At 42.6% G+C, this 25,683-nt stretch overlaps 1 protein-coding gene across 1 annotated transcript in view; it reads right to left on the minus strand.

Moving 5' to 3' along the window:
* Positions 1–25,683, minus strand: part of LOC124712093 (pro-neuregulin-2, membrane-bound isoform-like) — a 194,826-nt gene that overhangs the window by 146,143 nt on the left and 23,000 nt on the right. The window contains exon 3 of the mRNA XM_047242390.1: positions 7,195–7,313. Within this exon, the coding sequence (XP_047098346.1) occupies positions 7,195–7,313 (119 nt within the window). The remainder of the gene's footprint in view (positions 1–7,194; positions 7,314–25,683) is intronic.

Below are 25,683 nucleotides of genomic sequence, written 5' to 3' on the forward strand. Positions count from 1 at the left end.
GGTACGTTTAGCTCCCTGCTTGCTTTATTCGTCGACTTCCGCGGGCTACGCGTGAAACTTGCCCGCACGCGTTCAACTGTTTCTTCGCTCACTGCAGGCCGACCCGTTGATTTCCCCTTACAGAGGCATCCAGAAGCTTTAAACTGCGCATACCATCGCCGAATGGAGTTAGCAGTTGGTGGATCTTTGTTGAACTTCGTCCTGAAGTGTCGTTGCACTGTTATGACTGACTGATGTGAGTGCATTTCAAGCACGACATACGCTTTCTCGGCTCCTGTCGCCATTTTGTCTCACTGCGCTCTCGAGCGCTCTGGCGGCAGAAACTTGAAGTGCGGCTTCAGCCGAACAAAACTTTATGAGTTTTTCTACGTATCTGTAGTGTGTCGTGACCATATGTCAATGAATGGAGCTACAGTGATTTTATGAAATCGCTTCAACCATTTGTAATAGCCCTGTATAATTTAGAAGTACGCTACTGTCTACATCTACATATATACTTCGCTAGCCACCAAGCGCTGTGTGGCGGTGGGCACTGTTCGTCGCGCCGAGCGGTTCTGGGCGCTTCAGTCTGGAACCGCACGACCGCCACGGTCGCAGGTTCGAATCCTGCCTCGGGCGTGGATGCATTATGTTAATTATGTTTAGGTAGTTCTAAGTTCTAGGGGACTGATGACCTCAGATGTTAACTCCCACAGTGCATTGATAGCAACGATGCCACGGAATAGTTTCTCAAGGTGGCACTACGAGAGACACAGACGACAGCGTCCTCTAGCCGGTGCTGTCGAGGTCTACGAGCTCCTCGACTGCTTCACCCCATTTGATCAGGTGCAGCCAGCCAGGACACTTCGCTTCAGCATCGCACCTACGTACAAAGTTATGTAATCGTTTCTCGCCTTGTTTTTGCATCAATAAACCACGTTCTTGCAGTACCGACTTGTATTACCTTTTCCCGTTCCTATCCACGCGCCGCCTCCCAGGCGGGATACAAAATTAAGTCCCGTAGTGCTCAGAGCCATTTTTTTTTTCCACTCGAGGATCGCGCTAGGGAAAAACGACTGTCTGAACACCTCAGTACGAGCTCTAATTTCCCTTATCTTTGAATGGTGATCACTGTGCGATTTGAAAGTTGGTGGTAATAATGTATGCTCTACATCCTCGGCGAAGATCGGATTTTGGAATTTAGTGAGCAGCCCCTTTCCGTTTAGCGCGTCGTCTATCTGGAAGTGTGTCCCACTTCAAACATTCTATGAGATTTGTAACGCTCTCACGATGGCTAAATGGACCAGTCACGAATCTTGCCGTTCGTCTTTGGACCTCCTCAATCTCTTGACTCGGACCCAACTGGTAAGGGTCCCATACAGACGAACAATACTCTAAGATTGGACGAACTAAAGTATTGCAAGCAATCTCCTTTGTTGTAGGACTGCATCACTTCAGGGTTCTACCAATAAACCGCAATATAGAGTTCACCTTACCCCTTACTTGTGTAATCTGATCATTCCATTTGAGATTATTTCGAATAGTCACACCCAGATACTTGACAGATGTTACCGCTTAAAAAGACTGGGCATTTATTTTGTATTCACACATTAATGGGGATTTTGGCTTTGTTATACTTGCTAATATTGAGAGATAACTGCCAGTAATTACACCACGCATTTATTTTCTGCAAATCCTCATTGATTTGCACACAATTTTCGTGTGATACTACTTTCCTGTAGACTACAGCATCATCGGCAAACAGTCTAATGCCGCTGTCAGTACCATCAACCACATCGTTTATCTAAATCGTAAAAAGCAGCGGACCTATTACGCTGTCTTGGGGCACACTTGATGTTCAGCTTGTTTCTGCTGAAGTCTCCCCTTTCAGGACGACATACAGCTCTCTGTCTGTTAGAAAACTTTCGATCCAACCGTATACGCCATCGGACAGACCGTAAGCGCGGACTTTTTGGAGTAAGTGACAGAGCGGAACTGAGTCGAATGCCTTTCGAAAGTCGAGGAATATGGCATCAATGTGGGAGCCGGTATCTAGAGCCTGTTGTGTATCATGCACAAATAGGGCCAGCTGTGTCTCGCATGACCGCTGTTTCCTAAAACCGTGGTGGTTTCTGCAGATGAGCTTTTCAGAGACTAGAAAGGTCATTATGTGTGAACACAAAATATGTTCCACGATTCTACAAAAAATCGATGTCAGTGAAATTGGCCGGTAATTATATGCATCCGATTTTCTACCCTTTTTATAGATTGCTATGACCTGGGCCTTCTTCCAGTCCCGTGGAACTTTCCGCTGTTCCAATGATTTCTGATAGATGATGGACAAAAATGGTACACTAAACACATAGTCAACATAGAATCTTACGGGGATGCCGTCTGGCATAGATGCCTTCCTGGCCTCTAAGAATCTTAACTATTTTACAATCCCAGATACACTAAAGACTATGTTAGCCATCTTTGCGTTTGTTTGATAACTGAAACGGGGAATGGTGATACAGTCCTCTACCGTAAACGAGTTTTTGAAAACTGGGTTTAGAATTTCGGCCTTCTGTTTATCATCATCGATTACATTACCCGTAGTGTCAGCAATAGAAGGTATTGAATTATTTGTAGCGTTCATAGATTTTACGTACGACCGAAATTTTTTGGGGTTATTTTTAGAATCTGCAGACAAAGTATTGTTTTCAAATTCGTTAAAAGAGTCTCTCATCGACCTTTTGACAGCTGTTTTCATTTCGCATAATTTCTGTTTGTCAGTGGGGCAGTGAACACTTTTAAAACAACTGTGCAAAATTCTCTGCTTTTGAAACGTCCCCTTAGAAAAATTCATGAATTATGTTATTTGATTTTCAAACAGCTGAGCAAAACTCAACGTACTCAGACATTTCTCTCTTTACTTATTCTGATCAACACTAAACTGACACACAATATTTTCAGCGCAATGCAACCTGACTTTCAATAATACCTACAAAAGAATGGCTCTGACTAACAATAACCTATACCTTTCATGAATCACTTACCTGACAAAAATCTTCGTTAGTCGAACTACTGCAATACAGCGAACGCCAATACTGCCAACTAAATAAAAGATTCTAACTACTGAAAGCACTAACTACTGATAGGCATAGTTCACAAATGAAAGATTTTGATAGAGAACAAACAATTTAAAATCGAATCGAAATGTCAAAAAGTCTGTAATAATGTAAAAACACAAATTTTTACGCATCATGAAAATGAATTAAAGAATCACGAAGCAGCCATAAAGGAACTGCAAACTATTGTTCATGAAAATCACGACACCTTGCAAGCTAAAATTGACTCAGTTGCATCTACAGATTCGGTTATGCAACTTGCAAAAACTCAGGAAAACTTAAAGGACGCAGTAGATACGTTTTCAACACAAATGGACACTCTGAAACTTGGTCCAGAAAAACACACTGAGGAAATCAATTCATTATCGGAGAAAGTAGCCGAACTTTCGGATCAGTTCACTAACTTATCTACTAAGGTAGATGATGATCTGACTAACACAAGACCCGTAGCCTTCACTGACACAGAAGAGTATGTCCAAATTAAGAAATCTAAACAAAATCAAAATCAAATTAACACGCAACACAGATAAAACCGGGAAGTACAAGATCAGTTAGCAGCAGTAATACAAGAATTACATATTTCAGAGGAGACTCGCGCTCCAACACGGGAAGAGGGACTTAGAAATACGAAAAAGCCACAAAATAATAACACAGGGCATTTCGGAAATTATGAAAGAAATTGGCAAGGTGCACCGAATTTTGTGATGGAACCGCCGACACGACGTAACCATTACTGATTTGCGACTCGCCGACACGATGATTTTGACTTTAAGCTGTTCATTACTACACGTAAATTCAAAACATTTAAGAATTCTGGCCACGACATTCATCCACTGGCGTGGCTTCATGAACTCTCTCTTTTTTTTCCTCCCAGCTGGTCACTAGGGCACAGATCAGAATTTATGTGTGGCTATTTAGAGAATGAACCAGCTGTAAGATGCGATCGGTCATTCACGATTGTCACAGTGAAGGAGAATTTTATCATGCCTTCCTCTCAGCATATTGGTCTCAAGCTACACAAGACTGAGTAAAATATAGCATCATAATGATGAAACATTTCGAACAATCTGAATTTTCCAGTCTTGTGAAATAGTTTGAAGACATGTTTCACAAGGATCAGTACCTGTCAAACCCATACAGCCCCTCAGAACTCATCAACATTTGCTTAATCAAATCGCCTGAACGTTTACGACATGTAATCTTGGCAGGACGTTGCAAAGACGACAATGAAGCTTTTCAGAGACTGTTACAAGAATTGGAAATTGACGCTGACAATCGCGGGACGCGAAAACAGGAACACAACAATTAAAGAGAGAGTAAATTTGTAACACTAGATATCATACACTAATATATACATGATGACTTTTGAATATTATGAAGATAAATACATTGTTTGTTCTCTATCAAAACCTTTCATTGGCTAACTATGCCTATCAGTAGTTAGCGCCTTCAGTAGTTAGAATCTTTTATTTAGCTAGCAGTATTGGCGCTCGCTTTATTGCAGTAGATCGAGTAACGAAGATTTTTGTGAGGTAAGTGATTCATGAAAGGTATAGGTTATTGTTAGTCAGGGCCATTCGTTTGTAGGGATTATTGAAAGTCAGATTGCGTTGCGCTAAAAATATTGTATGTCAGTGTAGTGATGATCAGAATAAGTAAAGATGGAAATGTCTGAGTACGTTCAGTTTTGCTCAGGTGTTTGAAAATCAAATAACGTAAGGAGTTTACCAGCACAGTAATTCATGAATTTTTCTAAGGGGACGTTTCACTTTCTCAGCAACTTCCTAACATGTTTGTTGAACCAAGGTGGATCCTTTCCCTCCCTTATATTTTTGCTAGACAGATATTTCTCTAGTACATGGTGGACAATAGCTTTAAATTCTGACCAAAGATGCTCAATATCTTTGTGTCCTGCAGTGAATGCTTGGAGTTGACTGTGAAGACATTCATTAATGACACTTTTATTTGCTTCCCCAAACAAGAAAACTCTACGCTGTTTCTTTGGTTCTTTTGCATCTTCCACTGACATACTGCAATAAGTGCCTTAGGTAATTTTCTGCAGGAGACCAAGACTGAAATTATTATTATTCTCGAATCAGAAACATACAGATTTGCAGTAGCCATACACACTAATAAATATGTACATATATATATATATATATATATATATATATATATATATATATATAAATTGTATTTATATTACATGTGTCCAGTACTTTGCAACCTCCAAGGCGCTTGGAGTGGCTTGCAGGAGATCAATCTTCGTGCAGGATGTAGGGCACAAAAGGCACAGGAACAGGTGGCTTGTGGTTTCTTCTTGCCCACAATCACAGGACGTATCTTCTGTTATGAAGCCCCATCTCTTCAGGTTGTCTCTGGATCGTCCAACTCCTGATCGTAATCTGTTTAAAGATTTCCACACCAGCCACCTCTCGTTGCGTCCAGGTGGTAGTTCTTCAGGTTCTGGGGTCTGCAGGTGAGGCGTCGACTTCTTCCATAACTCCAGCCTTGCGTTCTCTGGTGAAATGGAGAGCTTTCAGTCTCTCTTTGTTGGCAGCCACTGTTCTGCGTATCCATAGTGGCGCTATTCCAGCCAGGCAGCAGAGCTTATCAGTTGGGGTAGGTCTTAAGCAACTGTGATCAACCTGCAGGTTCCGTTGAGAGCAATGTCTCCTTGTCTGGCATGAGATGACCTGTACCAGACTGGAGAAGCATATTCAGCAGTAGAAAAGCACAGTGCCATTGCAGAACAGCGAATAGTTTGTGGATGTGATCCCCACTGTGTGCCCACTAGTTCGCGAATTAGGTTGTTTCGAGCGGAGATTTTCATTTTGGTGATCTTGCAGTGACTTTGAATCTCAGAGTTCTATCGAGAGTGACTCCCAAGTATTTAGGTGCGTAATGATGCTGGAGTTGGATGCCTGACCATGTAATATGTAGCTCACGATTAGCTTCCCTGTTCCTTAAATGAAAGGCACACACTTGTGTCTTCGAAGGGTTTGGTCTGAGTTGGTTCCGATTGTAGTAGCTTGACAGTGTTCTAAGTGCTGTTGTCAGATTTCTTTCCACTCTTTCAAAGCATGAGCTCTGCGTAGCAAGGGCTAGGTCATCTGCATATAAGAATCTCCTTGTGCCTGTGATCAATGGCTGGTCGTTGGTATAGATGTTCCCTGAGGTAGACCATTTTTCTGCGCCCTCCAGCGACACCATCTTGGTCCTTTTCAGGACCACAGTTGACCATCATATCGATGAATATAGAAGACTGAAATGAACTTCTACAAAGCGTAAGTGGCTTATGCGCAGAGTACGGCGTGAAGGAAGGAGGACTGCATATGATAAGCACTTTATGGAATACGCTGGTACATACTGGTTGTGGTCATATTGGTAGTGTTAGCGGCATATGAGGTGATAAGGTTAGGGACTGGGGATGGTGAGAAGTGCAGGCGCACCATTGAGGAAGGCAGAGGTACTCACTGACGGTAACCACAGTGGAAGTGCTGGCCGTGGAGCAGGTTGGTACATTCTGGTTGTGGTGACATTGGTAGTGTTAGCGGCATATGAGTTGATAAGCTTAGGGACTGGGGACAGTGAGAAGTTCAGGCACACCCATGAGAAAGGCAGAGGTACTCACTGACGGTAACCACAGTGGAAGTGCTGGCTGTGGAGCAGGTTGGTATATACTGGTTGTGGTCACATTGGTAGTGTTAGCGGCATATGAGGAGATAAGCTTAGGGACTGGGGATGGTCAGAAGTGCAGGCGCACCCTTGAGAAACGCAGAGGTACTCACTGACAGTAACCACAGTGGAAGTGCTGGCTGCGGAGCAGGTTGGTACATTCTGGTTGTGGTCACATTGGTAGTGTTAGCGGCATATGAGTTGATAAGCTTAGGGACTGGGGACAGTGAGAAGTGCAGGCGCACCCGTGAGAAAGGCAGAGGTACTTACTGACGGTAACCACAGTGGAAGTACTGGCTGCGGAGCAGGTTGGTACATACTGGTTGTGGTCATATTGGTAGTGTTAGCGGCATATGAGGTGATAAGCTTAGGGACTAGGGATGGTCAGAAGTGCAGGCGCACCCTTGAGAAAGGCAGAGGTACTCACTGACAGTAACCACAGTGGAAGTGCTGGCTGCGGAGCAGGTGCCGGGCACGACCGCTCGGCACTCGTAGCGGCCCGCGTCCTGGAGCGTCACCTTGCTGATCAGCACCACCGACCTCCACCTGCAACACAAGCTCTCCCTGCTCACCACAACTTATCGTGTACACTAGCCGATCAAAAGTATCCGCACACCGCTATGTAATGTGGAATGAACCACTAGTTGTCACGAGGGGCGAAGCCGCTTTGGCGGGGAGTGTCGTGTCGTCAGGAGAGAAGCTGTAACATCAGTCGAGAGACCTGAATGGCTGTCAACGTGGACTATAGTTCAATTCTTTTATCTTGGCGTTTCGCACATGCCTGCCCAGACGCGGGAGATTGCTGCGTTGCCAGTTGTACCCGCCAAGAGAAGCAGCGCCATAGTATAGTTCGCAAACTTACGTTTAGGGGATAGTGCGCAGTTTATGAAGTAAAGCCACCACGGCCGCATTAACCGTTTTGCTGCTACAGAGACGTGCTCCCCGCATTCCACGATGTGCGCGATTTTGTCATCATTGCACTGCTCGCCTGTGTAGACACATGGTGTTTCGACTGCTTTGACACACTTTATCATTCGATTTCACAAATACTATTTGGCCCAAAAATTTGATTTATAAAAATCTTCTTGACTGATTCCTTCTCCCCATAAATGACTTAATTTTGTTTCGAATTTCAATGCAGTTATTGTGCAGCATTAAATGTAGTAAACCATTGCATGAAATTTTGAAGAGTTTGCAGAAGTAAAAGTCCATAGCGTATAGTTGCCATTAGAAATTTCAAAAAATTACATTCAAACGAATAAAATTCATGAAGTGAGACACTTCGATATTGTTTTTAAATAAAGAAAATATTAAGCCCCGAATAAGATTTGAACTCAGAACCTTTCACTTCATGGCCATGCACTTTAACCATTACGCTAACGCAGCTCACATTCAATACTTCTCCTGGAGGACTTAAAAAATCATGCAAAATACCAACAAACACTGCTGGTATGACTATGAATTACTCACGTTCCTAAAACTGAAGACACTCGTCCGTGGTCTGCACTGCAGTCGAGCTCTGGCAACGTCATTCTCTGTTCATTGGCTGACTTTGTTTTGTGACGTCAGATGCGGAGAACGAACCTAAACTTGGCCGCTGTCATAAATGGCGCGCACTTTAGTCACTATGTGTAACCTAAGTAACAAATACGCCTGGGACGTTTCAGCCCTTTTAAAGCTGCCCAAGTTGGCTGCTGAAGTCTATTCACCGAGAGCTGGGGCGAAACATAAACAATGTCACGTGAGCAACTACGCTCGTTTCCAGAGAAAGCATTCGGTGTTCACGTGATACGTAGGGGTGTGGAAAATCCTTGGCGCACGCTTTGCAGCTGGTGGCGTTCGGCTGGCTACCGAGCTGTCACAGCGGACCATGAGAAACCTGGACAACAATGAACAAAATAAATTTAACAATAATGTTAAAATAATGTTAAACTGAGTTCATTCTGTCGAAGTAGATTTATTTTCATTCAGGTTGCTAACAAAACGCTCCATTCAAACACAATTAATTGTTAATTTTAATAACAATACCAGTAATAATAATGATAAAGGACGAAACAATTTTCACTCTGCCGAACTTGAACTGTTTTCATTGAAGTTCATAACAAACTGCTCCTCTCTCTCCTCTATAATGCAGTCTAATTTCCACATTTGAGTTTCCACTTTTTCTACTACATGGAGGAAGCACTTATTCCAACCCTCTGCAGTCACTGTTCTTACTGCTTCTTCTAGCAGTACTTTAACTTTCGGCGTTTTGTATGTTTTGTTTTTCGCTGCAACATAGCCTTTGATTCTGGCCCACACTAACTCGATGGCGTTTAATTCACAGTGCTACGGAGGAATTCTGAGAACGGTTTTCCATGCATTCTTCGCCATTTCATTTATTGTGTATTCGTTGTGCGCTGTTCTGTGATTTTTAACTATATCTAAAAGTTCTTTCTTCAACATTTTTAGATTTTAGCCATTCTGATATTTCGTGCTTATTGGAATTCGCATTGGGAACTTTTTCTTTTCTCCGAGAATGGTACGGCGCGCTATCAAGAACAATAATTGCATTTTTCTGAAGCCGAGGAAGAACATCTTGAAATGACTTCTCGAAGGTTTCGGCGCACATCTCCTCTCGATAATCTCCACTTTTCTTGGATTCGAAAGTCCACAAACATCCTTCAACGAACCCTGCTTTGTTGCCAATGTTTGCGATAATCAGACGTTTCCCTTTACCTGATGGGCCCTTGCTTCCGGTGGATAATCCGGACAGAAAAGCTTGTTTTGAGGAATTTATAGTGTCATTTACCCAGACGTAACTTCGGTATGTCCTGCGTTCACCCACGTCTCGTCCAAATAGTAAATGGGTCTGCCTTCATCTTTCAACCGTGTAATGGTTCGAAGACAAACCGCCTCCATAAAATGATATCATCCCTGTCTATTAGCATGCTATCGCGCCCACACCGGACATATTTGAAATTCATTTCTCTCAATAACTTATAAAATGTAGTTCTCCGAAAATTGCCCAGATCTGCATCTACGTTCACGACTGTAAGCACTTTGTCAATTGTTGGCAATTCGTTACGAAAAAAAAAAAAATCGTGTACTTTCCTTCGTATCGCATTCCTATCGAAGTCATCAACACTTTCAGAAAGTTTCTGTCGTAATTTTCCTTTCTTGGGAGACTTCAAGGAGTGTGTGGCCTTGTACCCACTTATCACACGATACACTGAAGAACGTCCAACACCTGTATAGATTGGATGCGCACATAAACAGTGAATGCTCAGCGTGACTACAAACACATATACTTACTCTAATAATCAACAACTAGTCTTTCAAGCGTCTTAATAGATGAACTTAAGGTATCCTGAAATCGCCGCTGTACAACACCCACTAACGAGCTCAAACCTGCAGCTGAGACGGCCACACTGACTGAGCGCCGCGCCTGCGAACCGCACAATGCATCGCTCATAAAGGAGAAACGGTTGCACCCATCGCATTCGAACAAACTACATATTTAAATTCAAACCTTTCTGAAACTTTTCTCGCTTACGCCCCCACAAAAAAATTTAAAGTGGAAAAGTTTGTCGCTTACTATATTTCGGATGATGGTTTGGTAAAAGTTCTGCATCAGACGTGAGATTTTAATTTATTACTTCACTATTACTGACTCTATTGGGCAGAAAATTTGCAGACGTCGTCAACATATAGTACTGAAGGCAATTATAAAATTATTTTGCTGTGCGACACACAGTTTAGGAGATATGGCGTGATAAATATAGAGTAACGCGAAAAAACAACTTTTCATGAAAGCTTAAATATTTCTCTTTTTCAGTGACAATAAATTTTAATGTAACGTAAAAAAAGGTATCGGAAGGTAGTTCTCGGATCACTTTATCATGTTCTGGTGCCAAATTATAAAAAACACGACTTTGATTTTTTAATTTCTGACGCCCCTGCCTTGTACACCTCTCGACGGTAGCGCTTTGGTCACGCGCCTTGTCGTGTTTACAGTACGTCTCTTGTTTTGGTGAATGGAGTATAGTATAGTAAAGTGACTGTGAAGCGAAAACGCGTGGGAACAACCACTAATAAACTGATACAACGCAAGCCCCATGTACTGACGGACAGGGACCGCCGAGAATTGTGAAGGGTGGTAGTAAAACATCGCATGAAATCAGTCGAAGGAATCACTCCTGAGTTCGAAAGTGCTGCCAGCAGTCAAGCTAGCACAATGACTGTGCGTAGCGAGTTAAAAAGAGGGAGGTACAAGGGTCGAGCAGCTGCTTATGAGCCGCACATTTCTGTAATTAATTTCTGTAATTAATGCTGAGCGATTCTTGAGGGGGTGTAGAGAACGACACCACTAGGATCGGGTGCAAGAGTCTGGGTGTGACAGATGTTTGGACAACATCACCTGCTATCGCTTATAGTGCAAACAGGGGAGTATGGAGGAGGTGGTGTTGCGTTTTGGAGGTATTGTACGATACTATGGCGACTGCAGACCGCACGTCAGCCCTGAGCTCGATCAAGAGGTCCTAGCTTCGGGCCGCAGTCAGGACATTTTTGCTTTGACGTCATCAGTAACCTTGAACCTTGAACCAGCATCAAGTCAGTGACCTTGAATGTATGACGTCTTCAGGAGGGCAGGAAATTTAAAAATCAAAGATGGCGGATGGCAGCATTTGGCAAATTATTCTTTTTTATTCAATAAAATTGCAGCCAAATAGCCATATACAGTTACTTTGCTTAACATTTTACATTTTTGCATATTCATTTATCGATTTCACTCTTTTACTACACAGTTCTATGTGATATCATTCACAGGCTTCGTTACACAGTTTACATACACATTTTGTTGTTGGGTCGTGATAAGTTTTGTTTTTGCAAATTAGATGATGAAAGCCGTGAATAGAAAATCTAGTTACGACATATCGCAGCTAGAAGTTTGGTGCTGTCCATAAGCGGTTCGTCATTGCTTCAGCGCCATAGAAATCCGGCCATACTTTTTCTCGTTTGTCCTCCATGATATTCAGTTGATTTCTGGAAGCTCTGGTGTGTGGCATCATATATCGAAGTTTGATGTCTTCAATTAGGAATGTCTCTCTCACTAGCAGGTACACTAGTCTAGATCTTGTTGTCTTTGAGAGACCTAGAGCTCTTTTCAGATAAGTCGATTTTACCTTTTCTAGTGTTTCTAGATTTTTTTCTGTCAGGTGGTCCCATATGACCTCCATCCCATAGGCCAGGATTGGCAAGATTTTTGCGTTGAATAATTTCATGGCTGTTTCTAGACTGAGTAGGCGGATGTTTTTGATGTCCTGTATTGCTCTTATTGCTTGGGCTGCACGTTCTGTTGTATGTTTTGTGAAGCATTTGGCTGTTGGTTGCAATGTCACCCCTAGGTACTTAAAGTCTGATGAGATTTTTATTTTTTGTCCTCTGATGTTGGTTTCCGCATTCTTGGGTGTTTTGCCTCCTTTTGTGAAAAATCACCATTTCTGTCTTTGTTATGTTTATGTGTAGTTTGTGTTCACTGCACCATTTGTCTATTTTCTCAATGATTTTCTGCAGCTTATGTATATCTGTTAAACCTACGGCTATTTCGTCGGCGTATGCTTATACGTATACATCTTCTTCATTGTATCCAATTCGGAGTACTTCTTCAGTGGCAAAAATGTACAGCTAAGGGCTCATTGTGTCACCCTGTAAGACTCCATTCGATTGTAGAATGAGGTTCGAAAAAGAGAGGTTGTCTGATATTGTGATTAAGTTGTATTAGAGGACTGATTTGATTATTTTTGCCCCATTTGTAGACTTAGAGAAAGCTTTTGACAATGTTGACTGGAATACTCTCTTTCAAATTCTAAAGGTGGCAGGGGTAAAATACAGGGAGCGAAAGGCTATTTACAATTTGTACAGAAACCAGATGGCAGTTATAAGAATCGAGGGACATGAAAGGGAAGCAGTGGTTGGGAAGGGAGTAAGACAGGGTTGTAGACTCTCCCCGATGTTGTTCAATCTGTATATTGAGCAAGCAGTAAAGGAAACAAAAGAAAAATTCGGAGTAGGTATTAAAATTCAGGGAGAAGAAATAAAAACTTTGAGGTTCGCCGATGACATTGTAATTCTGTCTGAGACACCAAAGGACTTGGAAGAGCAGTTGAATGGAATGGACAGTGTCTTGAAAGGAGGATATAAGATGAACATCAACAAAAGCAAAACAAGGATAATGGAATGTAGTCTAATTAAGTCGGGTGATGCTGAGGGAATTACATTAGGAAATGAGGCACTTAAAGTAGTAAAGGAGGTTTGCTATTTGGGGAGCAAAATAACTGATGATGGTCGAAGTAGAGAGGATATAAAATGTAGGCTGGCAATGGCAAGGAAAGCGTTTCTGAAGAAGAGAAATTTGTTAACATCCAGTATTGATTTAAGTGTCAGGAAGTCATTTCTGAAAGTATTCGTATGGAGTGTAGCCATGTATGGAAGTGAAACATGGACGATAAATAGTTTGGACAAGAAGAGAATAGAAGCCTTCGAAATGTGGTGCTACAGAAGAATGCTGAAGATTAGATGGGTAGATCACATAACTAATGAGGAAGTATTGAATAGGATTGGGGAGAAGAGAAGTTTGTGGCACAACTTGACCAGAAGAAGGGATCGGTTGGTAGGACATGTTCTGAGGCATCAAGGGATCACCAATTTAGTATTGGAGGGCAGCGTAGAGGGTAAAAATCGTAGAGGGAGACCAAGAGATGAATACACTAAGCAGATTCAGAAGGATGTAGGTTGCAGTAGGTACTGGGAGATGAAAAAGCTTGCACAGGATAGAGTAGCATGGAGAGCTGCATCAAACCAGTGTCAGGACTGAAGACCACAATAACAACATATGCTATATTCTCCCATTGTGTTTTCCAGTTTTCGGACTATGAGATCTCTTTCCAGTAGGTCAAAGGCTTTGGTAAAGTTTATGAACACTGTGTAGAACATTTGTTTCTTTTGTAGCTCTTCGTCGATGTTGTTTAGAAGAAGCCTTACCGCCGTAAGTGTTGATCTTCCAGATCTGAAACCCATTTGTCGTTCTGGGAGATGACTGTCCACAGAGGCTTGGATTTTTTGTGTAATTATCTTCGAAAAAATCTTGAACTGAGTATTTTCCAGGGCTATACCTCTGTACTTGTTTGGGTCCGTTGGGTCTCCTCTGCCGTTGTAGATAACTTTTATTGTCGAGTCTTGAACTTGTCTCCATTGGGTCGGAATTCATCCAAGTTCAAGGCATTTGTTGAATAGTTTGATCCATACGTGTTGGAGGGCCTCTTTCGCTTCTTTTGTATGTTCATTATGTATATTATCGGGTCCTGCTGCTTTATTGTTCTTTGGTGCTTTTATTACTTCTTTTACATCTTCTTCATTTAGAGGTTACCATACATTGTCTTTTTCCTTAGTTTGACGTTGTTTCTCTTTCTTTGGGGGTGTTTTGATTCCTCGTTTGTTCAGTATCTCATTGAAGTGGTCTCCCCATTCCTTCATGTCTATATTTGGTGTATGAGGCAGTTTTCTTGATCTTGCTGCTATGTATGGGTCTTTCTCTGCTTCATCCGCTTCTCTTTTTGCCCTTCTTTCTATGTATTCTTCTTTCTTCTCTTCTGTCAGTTTTTTGTAGATTCTCCTCTCTTCTGCGTACAGTTTGTATGTTTCCTAGTCGTGCTGGTTCTTAATCTGTGGAGCGTTCTAAGAACAGGGTTCGTTTTGCTGTAGTATTCACCATCATACCATCTTTTTGCCGTCCTTGTTTTTTGGTTTGTTTGTATCACTGAATTTTTTTTAGGGGGTCTTCTATTTGGTCTGTTGCTTTTTCAAGGTATCCTTCCTCTATTAAAGTTTCTATTTGTGCTATTTGTTCTTCCTGGTTTGCTAATTTTTCTATATCTATTTTTCTTTGTGTCACTTGGTGGGTCTTTCTTGCTGGCGGTGATGTCAAATTAAAGATGAATAAAAAAATAAAAATCAGAGATGTTGGAACTAATCTACTTTGTAACATTACCACCTTGCCTTCTCTCTACCCCTTTCCTCCAATCAGAGTGTAATACTTTACAGACCACTGAAATCAGTCAGCCAATCACAATGCAGCCGTCTTTGTTGCCCAAAAGCATCCGAAAACTTTGAACTTCTTTTCGCTCTATGTTCAGAAGTATTTGCACAAAGACTACATAAATCAGCACTCACATCAGTGCAAACTTCGATTTCTGTAATATAGGTGGTGTAAGGCACAACGGAGCCTCAGATTAATTATTTTACACACCTAAATTGTTATATGATTCTTGTCAAGTGTACCAAGGCAGGCAGATAGGGCGTCATCGAAACTGAACTCGCTGATTGAGCTTATTACTTGTTCTGACAAGCCTTGTCTTGCTGACATCCAATGCATCTGACTCCCGGCTCAGCGTAGAATGAAACTACAAAATATACATGGGCACTGCAGCTGATCTAATTTACAGCTTAAAGTGCACTTGTTGACGAGAATCACCGAAGTAAACATTGTTGTTCCCGTATCTAAACTTGTCTCTAAAGCCGATATCAAAGTCAGCCAAACATTATACTGACTGCATGCTAGGGTATTAGAATTTATCTTGTAGCACAAAAAGTTTGTCACCCCTTTGAATTCTAAAGTAAGTGCCCTAGCTGGACGGAATGACACTATCTGGTCAAGCTTTATCATTACCCGTCTGTGATGCAAGTACTTTTAGGTTCATATAGTGTATTACGTTTTCCTGTCATGCAAAGTGGATATTAATTTTTTTTTAAATTGAGATGTTTGCTTGTAATCAGTTCATATGTCGATTCATCATTGCGATTGCCAATATGCCTCTCCGTATCGTTGCACGAAAGATTAGTGTTTAAAAGTTGGATTTTGAACTCACGACGAAATATTTTCAGCAAACGCGTTGCTACAGAAAAGCAAAGTAGAAGCTGAAAAGCTACATTAATGGCCATTAAATTTGCTGCACCACGAAGATGACGTGATACAGACGCGAAATTTAACCGACAGGAAGAAGATGCTGTGATATGCAAATTATTAGCTTTTCAGAGCATTCACACAAGGTTGGCGCCGGTGGCGACACCTACAACGTGCTGACATGAGGAAAGTTTCCAGCCAATTTCTCATACACGAACAGCAGTTGACCGGCGTTGCCTGGTGAAACGCTGTTGTCATGCCTCGTGTAAGGAGGAGAAATGCGTACCATCACGTTTCCGACTTTGATAAAGGTCGGATTGTAGCCTATCGCGATTGCAGTTTATCGTATCGTGACATTGCTGCTCGCTTTGGTCGAGATCCAATGACTGTTAGCACAATATGGAATCGGTGGGTTCAGGAGGGTAATACATAACGCCGTGCTGGATCCCAACGGCCTCATATCACTAGCAGCCGAGATGACAGGCATCTTATCCGCATGGCTGTAACGGATCGTGCAGCCACGTCTCGATTCCTGAGTCAACAGATGGGGACGTTTGCAAGACAATACTATCTGCGCGAACAGTTCGACGACGTTTGCAGCAGCATGGACTATCAGCTCGGAGACCATGGCTGCGGTTACCCTTGACGCTGCATCACACACAGGAGCGCCTGCGATGGTGTACTCAACGACGAACCTGGGTGTACGAATGGCAAACCGTCATTTTTTCGGATGAATCGAGGTTCTGTTTACAGCATCATGACGGTCGCATCCGTGTTTGGCGACATTGGAAGCATGTATTAGTCATCGCCATACTGGCGTATCACCCGGCGTCATGGTATAGGGTGCCACTGGTGTAAGTAGGCTGTTTAGGTTTTTTATATTGGTAACGCCACGTAGCGCTCTGATAAAAATCACTGGCTGTGGTGTGTGCAGTCTGTGGCTAGTTTGCATTGTTGTCTGCCATTGTAGTGTTGGGCAGCTGGATGTGAACAGCGCATAGCGTTGCGCAGTTGGAGGTGAGCCGCCAGCAGTGGTGGATGTGGGAAGAGAAATGGCGGAGTTTTGAAATTTGTAAGACTGGATGTCATGAACTGATTTTTCAACACTATTAAGGTAAATACATTGTTTGTTCTCTATTAAAATCTGTCATTTGCTAACTATACCTATCAGTAGTTAGTGCCTTCCGTAGTTTGAATCTTTTATTTAGCTGGCAGTAGTGGCGCTCGCTGTATTGCAGTAGTTCGAGTAACGAAGATTTTTGTGAGGTAAGTGATTTGTGAAAGGTATAGGTTAATGTTAGTCAGGGCCATTCTTTTGTAGGGATTTTTGAAAGTCAGATTGCGTTGCGCTAAAAATATTGTGTGTCAGTTTAAGCACAGTCATGTATAATTTTCCTAAGGGGACGTTTCACTGGTTACACGTCTCGGTCACCTCTTGTTCGCATTGACGGCACTTTGAACAATGGACGTTACATTTCAGATGTGTTACGACCCGTGGCTCTACCCTTCATTCGATTCCTGCGAAACCCTACATTTCACCAGGATAATGCACGACCGCATGTTGCAGGTCCTGTATAGGCCTTTCTGGATACAGAAAATGTTCGACTGCTGCCCTGGCCAGCACATTCTCCAGATCTCCCACCAATTGAAAACGTCTGGTCAATGGTGGCCGAGCAACTGGCTCGTCACAATACGCCAGTCACTACTCTTGATGAACTGTGGTATCGTGTTGAAGCTGCAGAGGCAGCTGTACCTGTACACGCCATCCAAGCTCTGTTTGACTAAATGCCCAGGCGTATCAAGGCCGTTATTACGGCCAGAGTTGGTTGTTCTGGGTACTGATTTCTCAGGGTCTATGCACCCAAACTACGTGGTAATGTAATCACATGTTAGTTCTAGTACAATATACTTGTCCAATGAATACCCGTTTATCATCTGCATTTCTTCTTGGTGTGTCAATTTTAATGGCCAGAAGTGTATATAATATTTATATCGCGAGTATCTTTGTTCAGTTTTTCCATTCCCTCTGTAGTATGATATTGGTGCTACATTCAAGTAACCATTACAGAGAGAGAAAGAGAGGGCTACAGAGAGAGAGAGAGAGAGAGAGAGAGAGAGAGAGAGAGAGAGGGAGAAAGTAAGAAACGTTTTGTACTGTAAGATAAAGTTAATACCGTAGCATTGGGTCTCTATAAAGTTTGACTGAATTTCAAAGAGGGTAATTGAAAGCATGTATTACTCCTGTTCAGGATGTTCTGTGTGACAAGATGACAAACTTTTTGAGCTGCAAGATGAAGCTAATACCCTAACATGGGTTCAATATAATGTTTGTCTGACTTTGATATAGATTTTTGAGACGAATTTATACATGTGGTAATTCTTGTCAGCAAATACAAATAAAAATGGCTCTGAGCACTATGGGACTTAACATCTGAGGTCATCAGTCCCGTAGAACTTAAAACTACTTAAACCTAACTAACCTAAGGACATCACACACATCCATGCCCGAGGCAGGATTCGAACCGACGACCGTAGTCAGCAAGTACACTTTAAGCTGTAAGTTAGATCAGCAGTAGTACCAATGTGTGTTTTGCAATGCAGTATGAGTGTCAAATTATGCCGAGGGTCAGGATCACCAAGACAACATTTGGTGCAACAAGCATATGCTCATTCAGCGAGTTCAGTATTACTAATTCATTCCTGCTTGACTGTTCTGTGACACTTGACAAGCATCACAGAACAATATGGAAGTGGGAAATAAATAATATGAAGCTCTGTTGTGCCTTACATCATCCGTAGTACAGAAATCAAACCTTGCTCACGCGTGAGTGCTGCTTTGCGCAATTTTTTTGGATAAATACTTTTGAACATTGCGCAAAAAATTGAGAGCATTCGGATACACTCTACTTTTCAACATGCTGCAAAGAAAACTTCAGTGAGTTGGGATATTTTGAGCAGTATCAAAAATAATTCAAGTACCACACGTGATGCAAATTTCTGGATAAACACTTTTGAACATGGTACAAAAAACAATTCAGTGCGTTCAGATACTTTTGAGCAACAAGGTGCCGGCAGTGTTATGAGCTGTTTCATTTTAATGATATGTAAAGGACTAGGCTCTGTTTTTCGGAGAGAGGAGGGGAAGAGAGAGGAGTTAAAAAGGGAACTGGGCTAGTTCCACCATCCTGGAATTTTTCATGTTCCTGCCTGTTATCCACCATCTTAAATTTTTAAATGTCTCATCATTTCCCATCTTGATGACATCATACATTCAAGATTGTTGATGATATCATGTACTCAAGGTTATTGGTGATGTTATAAAAAAAACTCCCTCATCGGGTCCTGGAGCTAGGACCGCTAGATAATGTGGAAGGATATAAACAAATTTTACAGCATGACAATGCATCCTGTCTTAAAGCAGAAGCTGTGAGGCTACGATTTGTGGACGATAACATTCCTGAAATGGTCTGGCCTGTCCAGAGTTCCTGCCTGAACCCAGTGGAACACCTATAAGATGAGGTATAAAGTGGACATCGCTCCATACCTCAGCGTCCTGTATCACTACAACCTCTGTTTTTGGCTCTTGAGGAAAAATGGGCTGCCATTCTTGCACGGACATTGGGACACCTCATTGACAGTGACCCAGCAGAGTTCAAGAGGCAAAAAGGCGAAGAGTCCGTGATCAGACAGTGTACACCTACTCTCTGTGAGCACGGAAGTTACTCGAATAACGGACAATGTGTGCACGTAGAGTATCCTTTCGGGTGACCGAGTGCTGGGGCACATCGTCTGGGCAAAGTGCTTCAAAACTTACTACTGTTACTAATGTCTTATATATTATTTGTGGATCTTGCATGCTTAATAATTTCACTTATATAGAGAAAATGTATAACGTCGAATGGGGCAGCATGTTTCCCATTCTTAGGCAGTGTCTTTATCAACTGTAAGGACAGAAACTTATCTCAGTTTCCGTGTGCACGCAGATTTTTTTTTAAAAAAAAGGCTCTGAGCACTTTGGGACTTAACTTCTGAGGTCATCAGTCCCCTAGAACTTAGAACTACCTAAACTTAACTAACCTAAGGACATCGCACACACCCATGCCCGAGGCAGGATACAAACCTGCGACCGTAGCGGTCGCGCGGTTTCAGACTGTAGTGCCTAGAACCGCTCGGCCACCCCGGCCGGCCCGCAGATTACAATTGTCGGCATCTACATTTAGATACATACTCTGCAAACCATTGTGAGACGTGGGGCAGAAGGTAGTTATCATGGCACCACATGTTGGTATTTTTTCCCGTTCCAATCGCGTATGGAGCGCTGGCAGAATGCATCTTTGCGATCCCTATGTTTGTGCTACGTATGGGACGGAACAACATCGGCAGATTCTTCACTTAATGCTGTTTCTTTAAAGGTGCGGTGTTGTTGGAGAATCCCCTTGTGGGATAGCCGAGGTCGTTAAAACGCCCACTTCCAGGACATGATGAGGCGCGTCGATTCAGATCAAATCCGCCTTGCGTATTAACGGCGGGTTCTGGTGTGTTGGTTACTAGAATACTAGATGCAGTGGGATGGGGAGGGGAAGGAGAGGGTAGACGGGGTTTGGGGTGGATGGCGAGGAGGACGATAGCATGGAAGTAGCGTTAAAATGCCGTTGGGAGTGGCGACCCCATTGTAATCATAACCTGTATACAGGTATGGCTGGTTCTGCGTGAGCATTGAAGATGTACCATATCAATGCCGACACGGCGTCCGCTGGAAACAGGGCACCGGAAAGAAGGAGAAGGAGTCCTATTTGGTATGGGTGCCACACACTTTGTAGTGTGTTAAGACAGGTCGCACGATAGTTAGAAAGTAGTCTCTCTTGTAGACTGCGCTGAATTTTCCCCCTGTGGTGTCAGTAAATCATAGTCCACCACTTACCGTATCCATGACTGGTGAGTCTCTTACACATACCTGCAAACTGTAATCACCCAGATACTTCTCTTAAATGGTAAATTCCAGTTGTGACCCATTGATGTTGGGGATAAAGGACGCTTTTCTTCGTTTCGTGAAATGCACAGTTGTTCATTTCTGTACGTTTAAAGCAAGATAATAATCTTTTCACCACTTTGAAATCTTGTCATGTTCTTACTGAATATTTGTGCAACTTTTTTCGGACAACAGTAGTTCCTTACTGATAACTGCATCGTCTATGAAAAACCTGAGGTTACTATTAATACGGTCTAATCAGGTCATTAAATTCTACAGGAACTGCAATGGTTCCATCGTATTGCCATGGGGCACGCCTGAAGTTATTGCCACTTCTGTCGATGACTCTCCGTCAGAGACGAAATACTGCGTCCTCAGCAGGAAATGCTCAGTGGGATGACAGATTTTGTTTGATGCTCCGTATTATCTTACTTTTGATAATAAATACTGGTATAATGCCGAATCAAATGCTTTCTGGAAGTCAAGAAATACTGCATCCATATGATTACTTTGATCTATGGCTTACGGAATGTCATGTGAGAAAACTGCAAGTTGGTGTACTACGCGTGATTGATGTTTTCAGAATCCCTGCTGGTTGGCTTGGAGAAGATCATTTTGTTGGACATACACTAAATGATCAAAAGTATCCGAACACCTGGCTGAAAATGACTTACAAGTTCGTGGCGTCCTCCATCGGTAATACTGGAATTCAATATGGTGTCGACCCACCCTTAGCCTTGATGATAGCTTTCACTCTCGCAGCCATACGTTCAATCAGGTGCCGGAACGTTTCTTCGGGAATGGCAGCCCATTCTTCACTGACTGCAGCGCTGAGGAGAGGTATCGATGTCGGTGGGTGAGGCCTGGCACGAAGTCGGCGTTCCAAAACATCCCAAAGGTGTTCTATAGGATTCAGGTCAGGACTCTGTGCAGGCCAGTCCATTACAGGGATGTTGTTGTTGTGTAACTACTCCGCCAAAGGCCCAGCATTACGAACAGGTGCTCGATCGTGTTGAAAGATGCAATCGCCATCCCCGAATTGCTCTTCAAGAGTTGGAAGCTAGAAGGTGCTTGAAACATCAATGTAGGCCTGTGCTGTGATAGTGCCACGCAAAACAACAAGGCGTGCAAGCCCCCTCCATGAAAAACACGATCACACCATACCACCACCGCCTCCGAATTTTACTGTTGGCTTTACACATGGTGGCAGATGACGTTCAGCGGGCATTCGCCATACCCACACCCTGCCATCGGATCTCCACATTGTGTACCTTGATCCGTCACTCCACACAACGTTTTCCCACTGTTCAATCGACCAATGTTTACGCTCCTTACGCCAAATGTGGCGACGTTTGGCATTTACTGGCGTGATGTGCGGCTTATGAGTAGCCACTCGACCATGAAATCCAAGTTTTCTCACCTCCTGCCTAACTATCATAGTGCTTGCAGTGTATCCTGTTGCAGTTTGGAATTCCTGTGTTATGGTCTGGAAGGTCCCATTCTACCAATCATTTGGAGAGGAACAGCGGTGTTACTCTTGTCGTCATGGGGTAGGGATCCATTGGGTATGATTTCAGTCACAGATGATAGTGACTGAGGAAATTCTGTGACAGATCTCTATGTCACGGATATCGTTCGTCCTCATGTGTCTCTTCTCTTGCACTAATATCGTGGTACCATTTGTCAACAGAAAAGTGCTCGTCCACATATGGCACGTGTCTCTAAGAGCTGCCTGCATGATGCTGAAGTACTCCTGTGGCCACCAGTATCTCCAGATCAGCTCTCAGAGACCACTATCTCTGAAGTCATCTCCATCCCAGTGTCAGTACCCAAGATATCCAGGACAAGTTACCCACATTCGTGGACAGATTGCCTCAGGTGAGGGTTCGACGGCTTTATAACAGCCTTCCCAACTGATCGTTTACAGAATGGGGTGCAACGTCATACGTATAAATAGGTTCATAGAACCAAATTCCTTGTAAATTTGACTCGATGTTATAATCACTGAAATAACATCACGTACCTTCTCAAACCGTGAAAATTCATTTCGTTTCCTCCTCCACTCCTGGGTTCTCCGCTTTTCTTGTCAGGCAGTGTTTTCTCATCTTGAATGGGCTCCAGAAATATTTGTTATAAATGGTTTTCAGAGAAAGTGGGTTGTATTATTTCGGAGGATGTCACTGCCACCACTTACAAAACTGCAATAATCTCAATCTGCTGTTGGATGATTTAAATCTTCTCCAATAACGACATTATAATTGGGAAAAATACGTGCTGGTAAGATGAGACTTACTCTGAAGTTTTCAGCACTGATGGGATGGTAAAATAGGTCATAAATCAGGAAAGGTTCTGTGAAACTATCCGTAAAGCCATGGATTTACGATGATCGCTGTACGTTAGATGTGCATAAAAACGGTCACCATCATCTACTACATATGTTTCCCAGGCCATTATTTAGTGCTTGGCTGAGGGTGCATCATAGCAAAATTATTGATGTTCGTTCAAAATCCATTCCCGTATTGAACGAGGGAAAACTGACTGAATGTATGCCTCTGTAAGTGTCTCAGTCTCCATTATGTCATTCTCGTGATCCTCACACGAGATACACGTTGGTGACAGCATATTTGTTGCACAGTCATCAGTGAATACAGGTTCTTTAAATTAATCCAACGAGATCTCACGAGAAATAAATCGTCTCTCTTCCACAGATAGCCTTTTAATTACCCGAGTATTTCTGTTACACTTTCGTACTGTTTCTGTCGATCTGTTGAGAATCTCTGAGTTCGTTCGCTGACTGTTCTAACACCTACATGATAAGGACTCCAAACACTGGAACAATATTTTAGAACTGGTCTCAGTAGCGTCGTGTATGCGATTTCCTTTACAGATGCACCGCACTTCCCCAGAACCCTTCCAACAAACTTGTTTTTCATTTGATTACCGAAGACTGACTAAATGTCATCGTCCGATTTCTTAACACATGAATGCTTATAAGATTTGACATGTTCAAGATGTTCACCACTAATCTTGTAATAAGATACTATCGGGATCTTACTCTTTTTTTGTTTACAGGTAGTATCTTACATTTACCTACATTTGAAGAGAGCTGCCTTCATTATACCGAGAGGAAATTTTGCCCGAGTCTTCCTGCAGTTCGTTACTCTCGCCCAACGACGATACTTCCGTGCACACAAGAGCATGGTCAGCTAGCCATCTTGTGGTATTGCTGATCCAATCTACTGTGTCGTTTATGAGTACTGAAAAATATCACAAATCCTACTCCGTTTCCTTGGGGCACGACACGGTGTTACTTTCGTTTCCGAGGAACATTCACCGTCTAGTACAATACAGGGTGATTCAAAAAGAATACCAAAACTTTAAAAATGTGTATTTAATGAAAGAAACATAATATAACCTTCTGTTATACATCATTACAAAGAGTATTTAAAAAGGTTTATTTTCACTCAAACACAAGTTCAGAGATGTTCAATATGGCCCCCTCCAGACACTCGAGCAATATCAACCCGATACTCCAACTCGTTCCACACTCTCTGTAGCATATCAGGCGTAACAGTTTGGATAGCTGCTGTTATTTCTCGTTTCAAATCATCAATGGTGGCTGGGAGAGGTGGCCGAAACACCATATCCTTAACATACCCCCATAAGAAAAAGTCGCAGGGGGTAAGATCAGGGCTTCTTGGAGGCCAGTGATGAAGTGCTCTGTCACGGGTTGCCTGGCGGCCGATCCATCGCCTCGGGTAGTTGACGTTCAGGTAGTTACGGACAGATAAGTGCCAATGTGATGGTGCTCCATCCTGCTGAAATATGAATTGTTGTGCTTCTTGTTCGAGCTGAGGGAACAGCCAATTCTCTAACATCTCCAGATACTGTAGTCCAGTTACAGTAGCACCTTCGAAGAAAAAGGGACCAAAAACTTTATTGGCTGAAATGGCACAAAAAACGTTCACCTTAGGCGAGTCACGTTCATACTGAGTTGTTTCCCGCGGATTCTCAGTGTCCCATATACAGATATTGTGACGGTTGACTTTCCCGTTAGTGTGGAAAGTTGCTTCATCACTAAACACAATCTTTGAAACGAAAGATTCATCTGTTTCCATTTGAGCAAGGATAAAATCACAGAAATCGATTCTTTTAATCTTATCAGCTGCAGACAGTGCTTGAACCAATTTCAGACGATAAGGTTTCATAACTAACGTTTTTCGTAGGACTCTCCAAACAGTTGATTGTGGAATTTGCAGCTCTCTGCTAGCTCTGCGAGTCGATTTTCCTGGGCTGCGAACAAATGCTTGCTGGATGCGTGCTACATTTTCATCACTCGTTCTCGGCTGTCCAGAACTTTTCCCTTTGCACAAACACACATTCTCCGTAAACTGTTTATACCAACGTTTAATACACCACCTATCAGGAGGTTTAACACCATTCTTCGTTCGAAATGCACGCTGAACAACTGTCTTCGATTCACTTCTGCCGTACTCAATAACACAAAAAGCTTTCTGTTGAGCGGTCGCCATCTTAGCATCAACTGACGCTGACGCCTAGTCAACAGCGCCTCAAGCGAACAAATGTACAACTAAATGAAACTTTATAGCTCCCTTAATTCGCCGACAGATAGTGCTTAGCTCTGCCTTTTGTCGTTGCAGAGTTTTAAATTCCTAAAGTTGTGGTATTCTTTTTGAATCACCCTGTATACTTCTCAGTCAAATATTCCTCAAGTCAGTCACAGATACGTATATTATGCTAGACGCTGAATGTTCCTCGGAAACGAAAGTAACATCGTGTGTACCCCAAGGAAACTGAGTAGGACATCTTATATTTTCAGTATTCATAAACGATATAGCAGATTCGATCAGCAGCACTATAAGATGGCTAGCTGACTATGCTCTTGTGTGTAGGGAAGTATCGTCGTTGGGCGTGCGTAACGAACTGCAGAAAGACTTGGGCAAAATTTCCACTTGGTATAATGAAGGAAGCTCTCTTCAAATGTA

The sequence above is a fragment of the Schistocerca piceifrons genome, chromosome 8 (assembly GCF_021461385.2).
Source record: "Schistocerca piceifrons isolate TAMUIC-IGC-003096 chromosome 8, iqSchPice1.1, whole genome shotgun sequence".
NCBI classification, from domain to species: domain Eukaryota; kingdom Metazoa; phylum Arthropoda; class Insecta; order Orthoptera; family Acrididae; genus Schistocerca; species Schistocerca piceifrons.